The sequence below is a fragment of the Eleutherodactylus coqui genome, chromosome 13 (genome assembly GCF_035609145.1).
Source record: "Eleutherodactylus coqui strain aEleCoq1 chromosome 13, aEleCoq1.hap1, whole genome shotgun sequence".
Lineage (NCBI taxonomy): Eukaryota > Metazoa > Chordata > Amphibia > Anura > Eleutherodactylidae > Eleutherodactylus > Eleutherodactylus coqui.
In genome coordinates, this window is record NC_089849.1 from 120,382,985 (window position 1) to 120,401,863 (window position 18,879).

The 18,879-nt window shown below is 42.6% G+C and overlaps 1 protein-coding gene across 1 annotated transcript in view; it reads left to right on the top strand.

Moving 5' to 3' along the window:
• Positions 1 to 18,879, top strand: part of LOC136588034 (ABC-type organic anion transporter ABCA8-like) — a 199,411-nt gene that overhangs the window by 26,516 nt on the left and 154,016 nt on the right. The window contains exons 3-6 of the mRNA XM_066586932.1: positions 4,045 to 4,258; positions 14,664 to 14,822; positions 15,999 to 16,096; positions 18,298 to 18,524. Of these exons, the coding sequence (XP_066443029.1) occupies positions 4,045 to 4,258; positions 14,664 to 14,822; positions 15,999 to 16,096; positions 18,298 to 18,524 (698 nt within the window). The remainder of the gene's footprint in view (positions 1 to 4,044; positions 4,259 to 14,663; positions 14,823 to 15,998; positions 16,097 to 18,297; positions 18,525 to 18,879) is intronic.

Here is an 18,879-nt window from a genome sequence, read left to right on the forward strand (position 1 = left end):
AAATGTGGGTATTAGTACTTGGTTGTTCACGAGAATTTATAAGTGGGAGTTATTGACCCTGAACATTTGGGTCAATCTCACCCAGTGGATCACTCGTATCCCGAAATTCTGTTTCCATCAATACAGATTCTTACTGAGTAAATAGCCCCGTAAATGTGGGCAGGAGCACACTTGTCTAGTTGAATCGCCCCGTAAATGTGGGTAGTGGCAGGTTTGACCACGTGAATTTATCATTGGGAGTTTTTGACCCTGGTCATCCTGGGTCAATCTCATCCAGTGGATCATTCATATCTTGAAACTCTGTTTTCATCCATACAGTTTTTCACTTTGCAAATTGCCCCGTAAATGAGGGCTGGAGCATACATCTTCGTCTGAACTTACCTTTTGAGTCTTCCACTTTGACTCTTTTTGAGTTAATTACATCAAGACTAGAGATGAGCGAACGTGCTCGGCCCCGCCCCTTTTTCGCCCGAATACCGCGATTTTCGAGTACTTCCGTACTCAGGCGAAAAAATTCGGGGGGCGCCGTGGCGGCGCGGGGGGTTGCAGCGGGGAGTGGGGGGGAGAGGGAGAGAGAGGGCGCCCCCCGAATCTTTACGCGCGAGTACTGAAGTACTCGAAAATGGCGGTACTCGGGTGCGTAAGTACTCATTACGAGTACGTTCGCTCATCTCTAATCAAGACCAATATTGTCAATGTGCGGTCGTATCCAGTACAATATTGGTGTGAATAAGCCCCCTCTGTTGAGGGTTGGAGCAAGAAAGTGTGTTTAATATGTCAATCAGTTGGTGGTCTATTCCCAATTGATTTGATAGTGTCCATCCTGATGAAATAGTGTACTTTGTTGGCACTAAAGGAAACGCGTCGATGTGATGTTTGTCTAATCGAGCTCTGGCGATCAGTGATATCAGATATAAGAGAGAAGAATTTGCTCCATAGAGTTATTTGGTTCTATTATACCCATTATGGACATATGATATATTTAATCAAGTTGGAGGGTCATTAAAAAAAATTTTCTTTCCCTCTGGTTGTGGGTGCCAGCATATCCCCAAGACTGCTGCTGGTGGAGTCGTATGACTTCTTTTAGTTTACTTACAAGCTCTTTTAAATGATCTAATAAAGGTTATTATTTTATATCTTAGTAAAGTTCTTTTCGGTGATTAGTTGGATATTACAATAAAAAGAACCTTTCTGCTACAGTGAACTGACCTGGTACCTGGACCCAATTATGCTCCATTTTGACCCCCAACTATTTACATCAATGGTCAATTTGAAGGTTGCTTGAGTACAATGGTAACCTAAACAGACAAGCCCACTTGAGCACCTGCCATGCACACTTAGGCCGGTGTCACACAGCCCCTGTACACACTACACCATCCTCCCAAGCCACCGAAATCTGCGGGTTCGATCAACATGCATCTAATGTCTATGGCTAGTTAAATTAAATTAGTCTAATATCCAGCTCTTGTTTCATGTGAAGCTCAAGCTGCTGCCGCCCCCCCCCCTCCCAGTTACCCCTCACCTTGATTGCAAACTTTGGACCATTGTAATACTCCTCAGAATATCCCTTTGACAGCTAATTGGTTCATTGTATCCTTTTGGATGGATCTCCTGGATTCCTGTGGAATTCTAAGTTATCATTGTGTTTCTACACTTAAGCATTCATTGCCAAAGAATACATAATGAACAGTGAGAAAGGAAGTTGAGTAACTTCATGGCAATCCACTCATGAACTCCTACAGAGGTCAGCAATAAGACAAAGACTACTGGGATATCTTGGTTGAAAGACAGCAAATTGAAAAGCTTGTGCGTTCCTTTGCAGATGCGGGGTCTTGGCACATATCAAGTAGAGAGATTTTCTACAGGAATATTTGCTGAGCTTCTCTGCTCTCCATAGCTGTGGGCCTGCAGATATGTCACATGTCAATGTCGCAGGCGGTGGTGTGACAACCGGTTCAGAATGGCACAGCAGTTGACAGACGGGGATGGAGGTTAAATTTGTGGGGTTTTTTTATAAAAAATAAACGTTCCCTGCACTAAAGCTGGTATACTATTCCTGCCCCATTTCGAGGCTCCGTACTTGAATGTTGCATAAATTTTACCCAGCATTTCACGTTAACAAAATATATCAACTCTGGGAACGGCAAGGCACTGCCATCTTTCTTGTTACTGTCCTTCAAGCTAGTGTTGCATATTTTATTTGTGGAGGTCCGTGGCACACACTAACATCAGGGCCTCAATGCACCGTAGATGCCGCCTGCACATACTACAGGTCCGACACCTGTACATACCTTCAGAGCTCTGCCTACTCGCGGACTCGAAGCACCGTGACTGCGTAAGTTATATCAAATACAGCCGCGCCAGACGCAATACTTCCCCTCTATATTTTGGCTTATCTAATGCGTGAAGCACCTCCACGAAGTACTCTGCCATACCAGTACATGCACAGCATTAACCCCTGCATAACCAGTACATCATGTTACCCCCACTCCCCCCCACATTACCAGTGTACAAATCCATACCTAATCACATGTCACATTCATCTGTCTCCGCTCATAAAGTCTATCGGGGTGCGCAGACTCAGTGACTGTAGGCTGGACTTTCGATGTCCTGGATCCATTTCGCTGTCATCTATTTTAGACCTAGTCCCTGTGGGAAGGGAGCCTCCTCTTATTTCCACGCAGCCTCTGACTTTTTGGGCTCTCTTGGTTCGCTAGCTTCAGCTCCCATCATCTGGGTAACTTCTTATTGCTGTGCTGCTCCCCCAGTATTGGGACAACACTCTGGTGACAGTTCTTAAATGGCACTACCAAGTGATCTCAGGCCTCTCTTATGTCTGCTAGGCCTCTGTTGGGTGCTGCGGAGTGCACACTGCTTTCATGTCCTCTCGGCAGCTGCTTTTTACTTCTGTCCTGTAGGACCTGACACTGTGATTGGGCTTAGCCCTGCATTATTACCTATGGAGGTGCTGGCTCAAAGGTCCTTCTCCACACACATAGCCTCTAGGAGGCTTCTACAAAATGGCACTGTCCAGTGCCTCCACCATGTATCTGTTGGCCACAGACTCCATCCGCCTGAGCCTCTTGCATTGTAAGGGAGGGTATGTAGCATACCCCTTATATTAAAGTCCCATGATCCTCTGCAGACTTTAGACTGCCACAAATGACAGTCTGTAGCTTGATGAGGGATTAGAATGTCTGACTTGATCAATTTCATGGAAATCTTATGCTTCTAACAAAAATAATTCATGAAATAAGACTGCATTGTGGACCTGACATTGAAGCGATTTCCTTAGATGTAGGTATACATTGTGTGTTTTACAAAAATATCTGGGTAAACTGAGAAAATGAGTTTTGCCCTCTTCAGTCTGATCTCTTATTATCATAGCTGGTAGATTTGTTGTACAGGTTTCTACAACTAAAAAAATGTGTTCCATACATATGATCTGGCTTGTTTCTATAGCATAGACATGGATTTCTACAAGCCCTATTCAAATGGATGGAATACTCAGTTGCAAACAATTCTGCAGGAGATTTGCAGTATGTAAACAATGAATTCTTATAAATGGTTTTCTCTGGTCCATAGAAGCCTTATCACATATTTGGAGTGGTGTCATGATATTTCCCTTAATAGATATTACAGGATCTGCTATGGTACTATAGTGGACATCAGTTGATTTAGAATGAAGAAAAGCAGGGTATGTGCTATAGGTTATTTACTTCAACACGTTGCATTATGCACTTTAGGTAATACATAAGGAATATCATAGCCTTATCAATCAGGTAAGCCTAATTATTATTCGATACAACGGAGAAGAATACAATGACAAACACTCAAATGATGTTTCCAAGTTCTTCTGTTTTATTGTTGCAATGCTAGACGTTATATAGTGTACAATCCCCAACAAGGTAAACAATTCAAAGTCTACAGCATGTGTGATACTTATCTCTTAGTAAAACATTACAAAGGTTAATTAGTTGCATACTGATCGTCTGAGACCCTGTTAGTAAAACTTCACTTTTACTAGTTATTTCTGTTTTTCAGGAATGGCTACAGAACTTGGCATTTGTTTTGCTGATGTTTATATTAATTAACGTTGGGGAAAGTAATTCATTGGGTCGATTAGAGGTCTCACCTGCAGCAAAAGTCGGATCCTTGGATGAGTTTGACAGTTCCGGGTTTACAGTTGGATATGTACATAGTCCTCTGTCCACTAGAGAGATCATGAAGAAGGTGACTGGGAAGAGCATGATACCAGGTAGGTGAACATAAAGCACACGGCCTTGTGCTGCTCTATATAAAGCAGATGAAACCATCGCAAACAGAATTTACATTTTTCTTTCCAGTGCAGTTTGAAAAATAAAAAGTGAACACCTATAGAGATAAATGATGGAATTCTTGCTTCCTGCAGCTGTAACTAGAGGAAGTTTAGCTCTCATTGAACCGCTGCAATGTGTAAGGGGTATGAGAAAAGTTAACCTAATGTTGTCGGATAAATGCTATAGTTGCTGAAGTGTAGTAGTAGTGATGATGAAAGGTGCTGTTAATCATTACAGAAATCTTATAAATGCTAGTGTTGACTTAGGAAAGTATTATAAATGCTAATGTTTATTAGAAGAAGTGCCAAACTAAGAAATGTTTAGTGCCTTGTTGCATCACCTAATGTCTCTTCAGCTTCCAGTCATGGGACCTTATCTATTAGGGTGAATGCAGACGGCCAGGTACGATCCCGCTGCGAGAATTGCGACCCGTGCCCCTGCAGTGACACGCAGCTCACCTCCTCCGGCGTCTTCTCTGTGCTCTGCAATGTGCCGGCTGGCGCACAGCCGCGCATACACAGAGCAGGCGCATCAGCGGTGCCGTTTCCTGTGTGAGCACAGGAATAGGACATGCCACAAACTTTTTACCTCGTGAGCTTTCACGCGGTCAAATCGCGGCTGTCTGCATAGGATTGCATAAATCAATGCAATCCTATGGCAGCGTGCACAGGCGGAAATTTGGCGGGAAATCTCGCAGCGGAATTTCCACCCGTGTGCATTCACCCTTAAGAAAAGCATTTTGTGTGTGTGTCTTAATACGCCACCCACAATTGGGAGATGGCCCTAACATATTGGGAGGTGCAGGTCTCTTAGTATATTAGTCGCATCTTGGGTTTACCATGTGCAAGAACAGAACATGAGTTGGCATACATTTCAGCCGTAATTTGCACAAGTTTTCCGTTGTAAAATTTAATAATGGTGATGGGCCTCGGTGGCAATGTGCCCTGCAACTAAGCCTCATCCATGTTTTTAAAAAGCGGCATATCATACAAAAAACAAAGTCAGCACTTCCAACAAATAAATTAAATGTGAAGGTGCATGTAAGCCATGGCTGCAACAAATACAGTAACAGAAACGTGTTTCAGCACTCATATACATTCAATATCTGAATAAAATTGCACAATTGTTTATATTAACTGTATAAAAATGCAAGATTCTTAGTGCATATTTTGATCAAAACATGTGGTCCCATCCACCACACTCAGGCAAACCTTTTTGGATGGGTTCCTAACCCCGAGGGCTCATTCAGATGAACATAATTTTCTGCGCATCTAGCAGCGCACAGAACACGCTTCTAATAGGAACCAATAGGTCGCTATAGAAGGGTTGACATGGCGGTTAAGTGCGCAAAACACTGCGTACCTAACAAAAGATGGGACTTGCGAGTGCACATTTGCATGTTGGCTCCGAGGTGCGGGCAAAAATAGGACATGTCCTATCTTTGCCGCGTGCTTTCCATAGGCTCCTGAGAGCCTTAAAAAGCACGCAGCTCAAAGCATGGGAACCGGCTGTTTAAGTGATCAACAATAACTACGTTCATCTGAACGAGCCTAAAAAACACCTCTCTTTTTGGATCCAAGGCCTCCAATCGACTGAGGGAAAGCAGGATATCAGGCTATATACTTGCATTAAAACATGTGGGACAGATGGGTGAATAGTCAAACCAAGAGTGAAGGCAGCCACTGCTCCATCAATGTAATGCATACAAAAACAAAGTTAGCACTTTCAACAAATAAATTAAATGTAGAGGTGCATGTAAGTCATGGCTGCAAAATCTACAGTAACAGAAAGACATGTCTCAACACTCAAGTTTAATATTGTGTTTCTGTTACTGTATTTGGGAACACTCACTGAAAAAAATCTCCGGATGGGTGGAAGCCGTTCTCAAACCACTGGTGAGGAATACAACTAGCTACTTGCAGAACACCACGGACCTACTGAACAACCTGTCAACCATAGGTCGCCTCCCAGATGACGCAATTCAGGCCACAATGGATGTGAAGTCCTTATACTCCAACATCCCACACAAAGATGGACTGACCGCCTGCCAGGTGCACCTTGAGGCCAATGGGGTTACCTCGGAGTCGGTGTTACAACTCACAAGATTCATACTCGCACACAATTATTTCTACTTTTGACAAAGAGATATTCCTGCAACTCACTGGGACCGCCATCAGCAGTAAAATGGCACCGCAATATGGCAAAACTGGAGAGTGACTTTTTGGCCTCCTGCCCCAACAAACCATTGGTCTGCTTCCGCTACACTGATGACCTCATAATCATCTGGACCAGCAATGCACAAGAGCTAATAAAATTCCATGAGAGGTTCAGTGCATTTCACTCCACCATAGACCTGAAATTAAGCTACTCGTATACAGAAATCAACTTTTTGGACACCACTATAAAAATTTCGAACAGCTCAATACAGACATCCCTGTGCCAGAAACCGATTGATCGGCCCACATACCTTAGATGGGACAGTTCCCATCCTAAATGCATCAAAAAGTCTATTGTCTACAGCCAGGCCATCAGATACAACCGGATCTGCTCCAACCCAAGAGACAGAGGAACATTTACACAATCTCAAAAAAACCTTTTTAAATCAGGGCTACCATCCCAAATCAATTGATGACCAAATCACCAGGATACCTAGAAATGAACTACTCCAATACAAGGAGAAAGGAAAAAAAATGGACGTGCGCCACTAGTAGTGACCTACAATTCACAGCTAGAGGTACTAAGGAAGAAGAAACTCCATCATACCCTACACAATGATGACCGTCTGAAAACCATATTCCCGGACCCTCCGCTTCTGTGTTACAGGCAACCTCCTAATTTGAGGAACTTTTATAATCAGGAGTGCATTGCCCTTTGACACACAAAAAGTAACTTATCCCTGTAAGGTAAGGAGCTGTAAGACCTGCTCACATATACTGACTGCGGACAGGATACGGATCCCCAATACACAGCAGGACTATAAGATCCCTGGGACACTCACATGTTCAACGTCCAATGTTGTGTACCTGATCATGTGCAGTAAATGTCCTGTTGGGGGTCTTTATGTCGGAGAAAAAGGGCAAAAACTGAGAGCCAGGGTGGGATCTCATCGCCACACGATTAAACATAGAAAGAGAGAATTACCTGTGGCCAAGCACTTCTCTAACCATGGACATGACATAGGAGATATGAGAGTTTTGATATTGAAGGATGGTTTCAAGTCACAAAACCACAGAAGAATTTGGGAATATAAATTGATAACTTTTGACACGCTGAATACTGTGTTAAATTATTCCCCAGGATTTATGCGTGAATGGGAAGTGTGAGACATTTATTGCACAGATAAGACTGCTGGCCTGGAGAAAACCCCCATCAACAGTAATTCAGGGACCATAAACGTATTATCCCTTATCAGTGTCTAGTTTAAAATGTTTGTGTACCTCTTGTAGCATTCCTGGCCTGACGAACCCCCCCCCCCCCACCACCACCACCCCAACAGTAATTCAGGGACTATAAACTTTCACTCTGTTATCAGTGCCTAGACAAAAAAAGGTTTGTTTTCTGTTGCAGAATTCCTTTTAAGTGCAAACCAATCACATCCATGTCTGTGCCTTGTTATAAGTGTGTATAAATATTCATGCCTCTTCAGATCTATTCCATTTTAGCCTGACAAAAAGCCTGAGAGGTTTGCAAGCTTGCTATTACAACATGTATTTTTGTTTAGTCATTAAAAGGTATCATATCTACAGGATTACATGGTTTCTCTTGCTGGGAACAATCACATTTTGCTTCAGCCAGTCACTGGACAGCCCCTTACTAAAGGGTAGGTGATCTATATGACCAGCACGTTCCATTGTCATTCTCTCAACTACCAGCTAAATGTAGTATGACATTTCTCAATCAAATGTTCAGGTATTTTCAAATTTGCCACACGTTACAATTCCGGTTGCATAGCCTGGGAACGCAAGTCTCTTATCTCTGTATCCGTCTCCTGATTGGACATCCTTTTTGCAATAAAGCTGTCACCAACAGTACAGGACGTAAGTATAAAAAAAAAAAAATTCGGAGAAGCCAGCAGAAAAAAATGTAATTCATGTTGCGTGATTAACGGTGTAAAAAATGTTTTTTCTCTCCCTACCATCCTAAAAAAATTAATAAAAGTTTTACTATACATTATATGCACCCAAAAATAGTACCAATAAAAACTACAGTTTGCCACTCAAATATCAAGCCCGCATACAGTCATGTTGATGGAAACACTTAAAGTTATGGCTTTTGAAAAGTGGAGATAAAAATCCCCAAAAAATCGTTGCGTCCTTACGGCCAAAATAGTCTGTGTCATTAAGGTGTTAACACGGACCTGTTTAATTCCTTCTCCCCTGCCCCTAAATATTGCTGTCAGCAGTTTTGCATCAAACTACTGAAGAGCTCCCTTTAAATTTTTACAGTAGGATCAAAATGGAAATGATTAAACCCTAGCATTCAACCAGATGATTGGAATAATATTGTGGATGTCATGACTTTATGTATTCCCCTGGATTGAATGATTCAGCTATGTATAAGGGTGCGTTCACACGAACGTATATCGGCTCGGTTTTCACGCCGAGCCGATATACGTTGTCCTCATGTGCAGGGGGGGGAGGCTGGAAGAGCCCAGGAGCAGAAACTCAGCTCCCGCCCCCTCTCTGCCTCCTCTCCACCCCTCTGCACTATTTGCAATGGGGAGAGGTGGAACGGGGGTGGGGCTAATTCCCAGAACTTAGCCCCACCCCCGTTCCACCTCCTCTCATTGCAAATAGTGCAGAGGGGCGGAGAGGAGGGAGAGAGGGGGCGGGAGCTCAGTTCCTGCTCCTGGGCTCTTCCAGCCTCCCCCCCCCCCCTGCACATGAGGACAACGTATATCGGCTCGGCGTGAAAACCGAGCCGATATACGTTCGCGTGAATGCACCCTTATACTGTACATCTAACACACGACCCCATTAAGAGAGCTTTAAACTGGAACAACAGAGGAGGGGAAATGAAAGGCCAAGTTAAAAATACTTAATAACTAATACATTTGAGAACCTTGCTATTAGAAGTGGAAGGTAAGAACATAGACAAAAACTCAGAAGGAAAAAAGAGGAGTAAGAGACACCGATCACAAACTAAAACGTTTCTACACAAATGCACAGAGCATGGGAACAAAGAAATGTCCAAGAAAGTTGGGAAATGTTGCGAAATGAGATTCTCAAAGCACAATCGTTCACAATCCCTAAAAGAAGGAAGAATGGGAAGCATTTAAAGAGACCAGGATGGATGAACACAGAACCTAAACACGTTAAAAACAAAGAAATACATGTTTATCACATGGAAAGAGGGGGAATATCTAAAGAAGACTATAATGTGGTCTGCAGAACTGTAGGGCAAGTGTCAGAAAACCTAAAGCTGATAATGAATTGAGGCTTGCAAAAAAAAGTCAAAAGCAATAAAAAGATTTGGGGGTATGACAAAAGCAAAAGAAATGTCAAAGATGCTATTGGATGCTTACAAGATGAAAATGGTGAATTGGTTAAGAATGATGTTGAGAAGGCCGAACTCTTAAATTCCTATTTTGTATCCGTTTTCTCTCAGAAAGTAGATGGAACATCAACTGATTTTCCCTGTTCTATTGGGCGAATAAAAGAATGCAGGCTATCTATAAGCCGAGAGATGGTAAGGGAACACTTAGCTAACCTAAATGAATTCTGGTGTCCAGGTCCAGATGAATTACATCCTAGGATACTAAAGGAAGCAGCAGAGGTAATTGCTGAACCACTCGCCATAATCTTTGAAAATTCCTGGAGAACAGGAGAAGTCCCAGAAGATTGGAAAAGGTCTTATGTTGTCCCTATCTTCAAAAAAGGGAAGAAGGTGGATCCAGGAAACTATAGGCCTGTTAGCCTGACTTCTATACCGGGAAAGATTTTTGACCAAATTATTAAACAGCACGTATGCAAGCACTTGGATAAAAATGGAGTAATTAACCAGAGCCAAAATGGGTTTGTAACCAACAAGTCATGCCAGACAAATCTAATCTTCTATGACAGAATCACCGACTGGGTTGATCAGGGAAATGCGGTGGATATACTATATCTTGACTTTATTTCTCCTGAATTTTATTGATTTTTCAAAAGAGTAATTATACATACAAATAAAACAAACGAAAATAAGTAAACAGCGTAGTCGATAATAAATGAGCAGTGGGTTAGGTGCATATCAATAAGAAACAAAATAACGACAACAAAAACCCCCCCAAAAAACTATGCCCATACAAGACCTCCTGCATACATAGTGACATTAAAGGAAATAAAATTCCTATTTTACTCATTCACAAAAAAAGGAGATATATTTTCTATAGAAATATGGTTCTAATAATTCGACTGCAACAGCATATAAAGAAGTAACGAGTTAAGACACAAAGGGAAAATAGGGATGGGGATTAGGTTAAAGTTGGGCATATTTGTCTCCCTATGTCTCACTAACTCTCTTCACTCTCATAGGTTCACTCAGCCCGCTCCCCTTTAAATAGGGGGAGTCAAGGAGGCGCTATTGGGCTGACTAATATTGTCAGGGAGAGTTTGATTTAGAGCCATAGGGTTCCAGATCCACATGGTTAGAGAATATTGGTACCATGCTGCCCAGGTGCGATCAAAGAGTTCTTCCTGGTCCGTTAGCAGGGAAGCCAACTTCTCATTGGTCATAGTCCAAGAAAGTTTAACTTTAACAAGGTCTATGCTGACCGATGCCCTCCTCCAGGAGTGCCGTGTGAGCAGACGAAAAGCACAAGGAGACCCACCAGGACGTATGTTTGGGTGTATCAGGAATCTGTCTAACCAGGAGCGCCTCCCATGGGGATTTACGCAAATTTAGATTTGTAATGGAAAATATCAAGTTATAAACTTGTATCCAGAATCATTGTAACCTGGGGCAATTCCATCAGATATGTAAGAAAGTGCCCTGCCCCCCACAGCCTCGGAAACATAAGCCTGATGCCCCTGGGAACATCTTAAAAAAAAAAAGCCTCTGGGGGGGTTAGGTACCACCTCATAAGGAGCTTATATCCTGCCTCTGTAATAGATACATTTATAGTTAACTTAGCCGTTGCATTAGTCGTCTTTTGCCATTCAGATGCTGGAAGCTCCTCTCCCAATTTCTCCTACCATTTAGTCATATAACCGAGTTTACTCCGTGATGTCGTGAAGTGAGAATACATCTTGGAAATAGCTCCTGCCCCCCCCTCCTGGGGTTGAGTTGCAAATGCTTTCAGAGACAGACATATTAGCTAGTGCGCACCTATTTTCAGTCAGAGACAGTACAAAGTGTTTAATCTGCTGTAGGTGCAATATTTCCGTGTCTGGGATTGATTGTACCGCCCGGAAAAATTCGAACGGACGAAATACCAGTCTATCCACTACATTCGCAATCCGCGTAATACCATTCGCAGTCCACCACTTAAAATTATTGATATCAAGGCCCAGAGGGAACGCTATATTGCCGAATAAATTAGACATTGGGAGATGTTTTGTTATTAGTTCATATCTTTTGGCCAATCTGTCCCACATATCAAGTGAATAAGAAAGGGCTGGACACATTATCACAAGCCTCTTTTTTGCAGCACACCAGAGTGTTTGTCTTATCGGCATGGGGGCAACTGCTGTAGATTCAATATCGACCCATGAAGGTCTGAATATTCTTGAAAACAGAACCGCCAATTGAGTCAAATAGGCTGCATGAAAATATTTTTGGAGGTTGGGAACTCCCAAACCACCCTCTGTTAGGGGTGCGTAAAGAGTTGCCTGCTGAATACGTTTAGTTCTATTCATCCAAATGAAAGAGCAACTTGGCTTAAAGCGGTTTCAACGGAACCGAGGGGACCGGGACCTACAGAGCTCTGAATAGATATAAGATCTTAGATAGCCATCTCATTTTAATAGAATGAATCCTTCCTAGCCAAGATAGGCTTTGAGTGGACCACGACACCAGGTCCTGCTCCAGCCGTTTGATCAGCGGATAATAAGCTTGAAAGAGTGACTCAAAGGAATCAGTAAGGCAGACCCCCCCCCCCAAGTATGGAAGATGTTTGTCTACCCAACTGAAGTCAAAACTCAGTTTCAGAAGTTTTAGCGTCTGGGGGTGGGGGGGTGGGGGTGGGGTGTTACATTTAGAGCCAGGGATTTGGTGTTATTGACCCTGAGACCGGAGACTGCCCCAAACTTGTCCAACACATTGAAGATGTTGGTCAGGGCGGAGGATACGAATAATAGTATATCACCAGCAAATAATACGCATTTATGTTCCCTCCCCCCAACCCGAAACCCCTTAATGCTAATGTTAGACCTGAGCAGGGCAGCCAAAGGTTCTATAGCAAGCGCGAATAGGATGGGAGAGAGCGGGCACCCCACTCTAGTTCCCCTTTCTATTGTGATGTTATTGGAATTATAGTCACAAATCCTTACCGAAGCTGTGGGAGAGAAGTACAAGGCACGTATGACCGAAAGGAAGGAGGGCCCAAATCCCAACCCTTCAAGGACGTAAACCAAATAAGGCCATGAGACCGAGTCAAAAGCTTTACATAAATCTAAGCTAAGAAGTAAGCCCTTTCTATCTTCGTCCCTATCCCAACCTGAGCGAACCGTGGAAATAATGGCTATAGCTCGCCTAATCTGGTCTGTGGCCTGGATACCCGGGATAAAGCCTACTTGATCTGGATGAATATACTGACCAATGAAAGTGAGTCTATTAGCCATAATTTTGGTGAGGATCTTCAGATCATTATTAATTAGAGATATAGGGCGATAATTTTCGCAGGTGGTGTAATCCTTATTGGGTTTAGGTATAACCTGAATGTATACCCTGTTAGCTTGGGGGGTGAACTTGTCTCCCTTCATAATTGATTGAAAAAACCTAGCGAAATTCCTAAGGAGTTTATCTTTACTTTAGTAAAGCATTTGACAAAGTATCTCATACCATACTTATTGAAAAAATGATCACATATGGTATTGACAAGGCAATTGTTAAGTGGATTCATAACTGGCTGAGTGATCGTACTCAGAGTGGTCATAAATGGCTGCACATCCAAGTGGAAGAATGTATCAAGTTGGGTACTACAAAGCTCTGACCTAGGACCAGTGTTGTTCAACATTTTTATAAATGATCTGGAGTCATATATCTATATTACACTCAAGTTCGTCACTATAGAGCAATTCTAGCAACCTTATTGGTTCTGATTCACAATTCCAGCAACCTGATTGGTTGTTTGGCTTGTCTGATTCAACCTCATTGGTTGTTTGGGTTCCCCGATTCAACTTGATTTTCTCCATAGTGCCAAACTTGAGTGTATTCTAGATATATGCGATCTGGAGGAGGGAATTGATGGGAAACTGAACACATTTGCCAACAAAGCTAGGAGGGATAGCTAACACTAGGGAAGAGAGAGTATTCAAAGAGATCTAGAAAAGCTTGAACAGTGGACGGTGACTAACAAAATGGTATTTAACTAGGAGAAATGCAAAGTCCTACACCTGGGCAAGAAAAATGAAAAAAGCACATACAGAATCGGAGGAATTGGGCTAAGCACCATATGTGAAAAAGACTCGGGTATACTAATAGATCATAGACTGAACATGAGTAAACAGTGTGATGCAGCAGCCAAAAATGCAAACATAATTCTGGGATGTATTAAGAGAAGCATAGTGTCTAGATCACATGAGGTCATTATCCCCTCTCTACTCTTCCTTAGTCAGACCTCATCTGGAATACTGTGTCCAGTTCAGGGCACCCCACTTTAAAAAAAGACATAGACAAACTGGAGCAAGTTTAGAGAAGAGTCACCAAGATGGTGAGCGGTCTGCAAATCATGTCCTATGAGGAACGGTTAAAGGATCTGGGAATGTTTAGGCTGAGAGGAGACTTAATAGCTGTCTACAAATATCTGAAGGGCTGTCACAGTGCAGAGGAGTCAGCCCTATTCTCATTTGCACAAGAAAAGACTAGAAGCAATGGGATGAAACTGAAAGGGAGGAGACGCAGATTAGATATTAGCCAGTGAGAGGGATCAATGAGTGGAACAGGTTACCACGGGAGGTGGTGAGTTCTCCAATGGAAATGTTCAAACAAAGTCTGGACAAATATCTGTTTGGGATGATTTGGTCATCCTGCACTGAGCAGGGGGTCGGATCCGATGACCCTGGAGGTCCCTACTAACTGTACCATTCTTGAATTCTATGAAGGATTATTTTGTATGGTAAGACTTGCAGGTTCATGCAAGCATATTTAGACCAGCAAACACCTCCCCTGCTCACTTAATACCTGTTGTGTTTTTTTTTGCAGCAAACATTTTTAAAGAGTATGAAGGTGAAAAGGAAATGCTGGAAGAAACCACGAACGGGAATCTAACAGTGGCCATTGTTTTTGAGGACTCATATCGCTATCATATCCGATACCACATGTCTAATATAACCCTGCCAAATGAATACCTCTCGCGCATAGGTAAGACTAGTAATTATGAGGAAATTATAGTATCAGTGTTTCTGGTGGCGCAATGTGCCACACACACAGCTCTGCTATATACATTGTTCATCCCATACAACAGGGATCAGAAGCAGCACCGCACTGGAAATGAAGAACCTGTAATAACATCACGACATCATGCTCCGCCCCTGATCACATGACAGTGATGCTCATCCCGAGTAAATGACTTACATGCTCCGCCCCTGATCACAGGATGGTGATCTCATCAAAGGTCCTTCATCGCTAGTGAGGAAGTTACATGCTCTGCCCCTTACCACATGACTGTGACTTCATCACAGGCCCTGCATCGTTGTGCAGATTACAGGCGGACTTCAAACCCCCTGCGGCCTCAGTTGCTATAGAATACTAACGAACACCTAGCCGGACAGCAGCTGTGTGTGTACAGGACCTGTGATGTTAGCGTCGTGATCAGGGGCGGAGCATGTAATTCACTCACAAACCCACTCGCTCATCCACGGCCGGACAAGTCGTCGTTTAGTATTTTGATTTATTTAATGACCAGTGTATTTGTTATCCGTGATTTTACATATTATTGCGAGCAAAGTTCTCAACTTTGAATTATCACAATGCAGTTCTGAATCCTATAATCTTGGAGGACCATATTGCGGTATGTAGAGCCATGATGTTTGACAGCCTTATTCAAAACGTTTTCCGTTGTTAGGGAATCTATCACCCTAGTAACCAGAATCACAGTTGGAATGGTTTGCCTGGTTATAGGTGTGTAAGGGTATGTTCACACCCTATTTGCAAAGGGCATCCACATCAGAAATCTGAGGCTACTCTCAGATTTGCAGTATCCACCTCCGTGGTTCTGCATGCACTATTGTTTCCATGTGGAGACTTCCTCAAGAATCGACATGTCAATTCCTTTTTTCTGCAAGAGTTAAGGCAGTGCAAATTCACATGGAAAACAATGGGAGGCAAGATGCATATGGTTTTTCACGTGGATTTTGGCACTGTACTATATATGTGTGAATATGTGCTAAAATCCATGTGGAAAATCAGCTGTGTGACATGACCTAAGGCAGAATGCACACTGCCCGTATCAGCAGAATGACAGGCTATAATGCGGAGAATAGTAGCAAATGTTTGTTCTGTGTCTACCAATGACGGACATCGACTTTCTTCTTGCAGGAAACTGTTATAATTGGTTCAATATGTGTGCTCCTTTAAACTACTGGGAAAATGGATTCCTTTTACTGCAAGCAAGTATCGACTCCGCTATCATTGAAGTGAGTGGAGAAAAGAAACATCTAAACTATCAGGCAATTGAGATAGGTGTTGGGGCTAATTAAAGGGCACCCCCCCCCCCCCCAGACACACACACACCTTGAAAACACTAAGGCTGCATTTACACAAGTGAGTTTCTCATGCAACCTTTGTGTGTTCCGAGTAGCACAAGACTTGCACGAAAATACAACCTATTATCTGCAACATGGGTGGTTTTTCTCTCGTAGCATGCTTTATTTCTGTGTGAGTTTCACAAGAGAATAGATCATGCAGATTTTCGGCCTCCCCGAACATCACATAGCACACAGACGGGATGTCCGTGGTTTGTGATGCAAGTCATGTCTGAGAATGTCAGGCGCAACTGGCTGTCACCCATGTGAATGTACCCTCAGTCCTCCATAGATAGAAGCGAAGATCTTGAAAATTCTATTCAAATGTTACTTTGTTAAATCTTTGTTTTTTTTTTGGTTTTTTTTTTAAAGCTGGTGTCATGCCAGCCTGGGGCTTTCTGAAGGCCCCCAAGGTTGCCATAAATGATCACCTATTAAGACATGCATGAGGCACTTTATAATAGATTGATAGTTTAGAATGCATTAACCCTTTCCAATCCAATTTGTATCGCTGTTTTCCTAGGGGGCTTACTCTTTTTCTGCCATTACACAACAGCGCTATCTGCTGGCTAAAGCCAGTACTGCATGAGGTGACATGTTGGATAGGCTCTGACAGCAGAAAGGCTGGCAATATACAGTAAGAGAACCCCGACGGACGTCTTCCAACATCAGAGCTGTACAGCCTTGAATCCTAATGTCTTCAGACGTCAGACAGTGGATTGGAAAGGGTTAATGCAATAGTATTGTATAATCCTGTATAAGTAATCCAGTGATTTCAAATTGAAGTCCCTAGCAAGTTCACGTTCCCTGGGGGGACTAAAAAATAACGGAAGTAAATATTTTTTAACTATTACAAAAATTAAAAAATATTAAAAGTTTAACTTTTCCCAGATGTCACATCAAAATAAAACCGATGCATCTGTAAAAGTCCAATTTATTAAAATATCACATTATTAATTCTGCGTGGCGAATGCTGTCAGAAAAAAAGTACACAATACCAGAATTGCGTTTCTCTTGTTTCTCGGTTTTTTGTCACCTCATCTACAAGAAAAGAATTGAATAAAAAGTGATCAAAAAGTCATATGTACCCCAAAATGGTACCAATTACAACTACAAGTCCCTTTGCAAATACAAGCCCTCACACGGCCCCATTGACAGAAAAGTAAAAAAGGTTTGCAGGGTCAAAATATTTTTTTTTTTTTTTTCAAGACAAACATAATTTATTTTTTTAAGTAGTTCTATGTTAAAAAAAATTGATACATCCCTGTAATTGTAACAATCCCCAGAATAAAGATATCAGGTCATGAATGCTGTAACAACATAACCCCTCCATTGTGACTTACTTTCTCCAATACATTATACAATACATTAAATGGTCTCATTGAAAAATACTCCTCTCCCTGCAGAACCCCGGCCCTCATGTAGCTACCGGTATGTCACTGGGAAAATAGGTGGTATTATTTTTTTGAAAGTGCTGATGGAAAAACGAAAACAACAAAAAAAAAGGCTGCAACAGAAAGGGGTTAGGCTGGGTTCACACGGGGCGGATTTGCTGCAGAAATTCCGCATGCGGCCGCTAATCCCGGGATTAGTCAGCCATGTGGACGAGATTTCTCAAAAATCTTGTCCACACGGGACGGCTAATCCGGCAGAAACCGCCGCTGCCGCGCGGATTTGCCTACCGCAGCATGTTCATTTTTTTTTTTCCGCTGCGGCTGCGCTCTCCTCCATGGGAGCGCCAGCAGAAGCTGAAGAGCGAGCGGCCGGGCCGCTTCAAAACCGCCGCGGGTTTTGAAGCAGCGGTTCTCCCAACGGAAATGTCGCGGTTTTTCGCTGCGGCCAAACCGCGACATTTCCGTAGGAAATCCGCCCTGTGTGACCGTGGCCTTAAAAAAAAAAATGTGGAATTTACTAAACTAATCAAGCAAATGAAAGACTTGAAGATCTGTCTTGGGATGTATCAATAGTTATGATATGCAAAACAGTTACAAAGATATCATCATTTATAGCAGTGCATACCAGAACTGCAAAATGTGACCTGGACAGAGGAGCTCGTGAAAGGGTTAATCACAGCACTGACTTTACATTTACAGATATCCACCAATCGTTCTGTATGGCACAACATGGATTCCATCGGGGTAATAAAGATGCGCTCTCTAAGTTCTACTTGGAGGGTCAATCTGCACATTGGATCATTCCTGCTGTTTATAAACCTGAGCTTTGTTTCCTTGATGTACCTCCTATGTCTGTACGTCTCAAGAGAGCGGCGCGAGATGAGAGAGATCATGCAGATGATGCGGCTGAGAGCGCTCGCCTTCTGGTGAGTCCGTAAACTGCACATAAGGCCGCGTCCACACGGGCGCAATGAGACAAATCGCATGTATGTAGAGCCCAGGCTTTCCTATGGGTTCTTCCACACGAGCGAGGTATTGTAGGCTGCGACATTGCGAGACTACAAAATCACAGTATGCTCTATACAGCCGATTTAAAAAAAAAATTTTTTGTAGCCCATATTATGGTATGAAGCCTCCTTTCTGTTGCATCGCAATAACATGAAAATGCAGTTTTCATGCAGTGTGACAGTAGGATTTCCTACTGAAAAAGTTGCATCAAAGCCCTAAAATAAGACCTAGCTGCATTTAAAAAAAAAAAAAAAAATCATAATACATCACCTA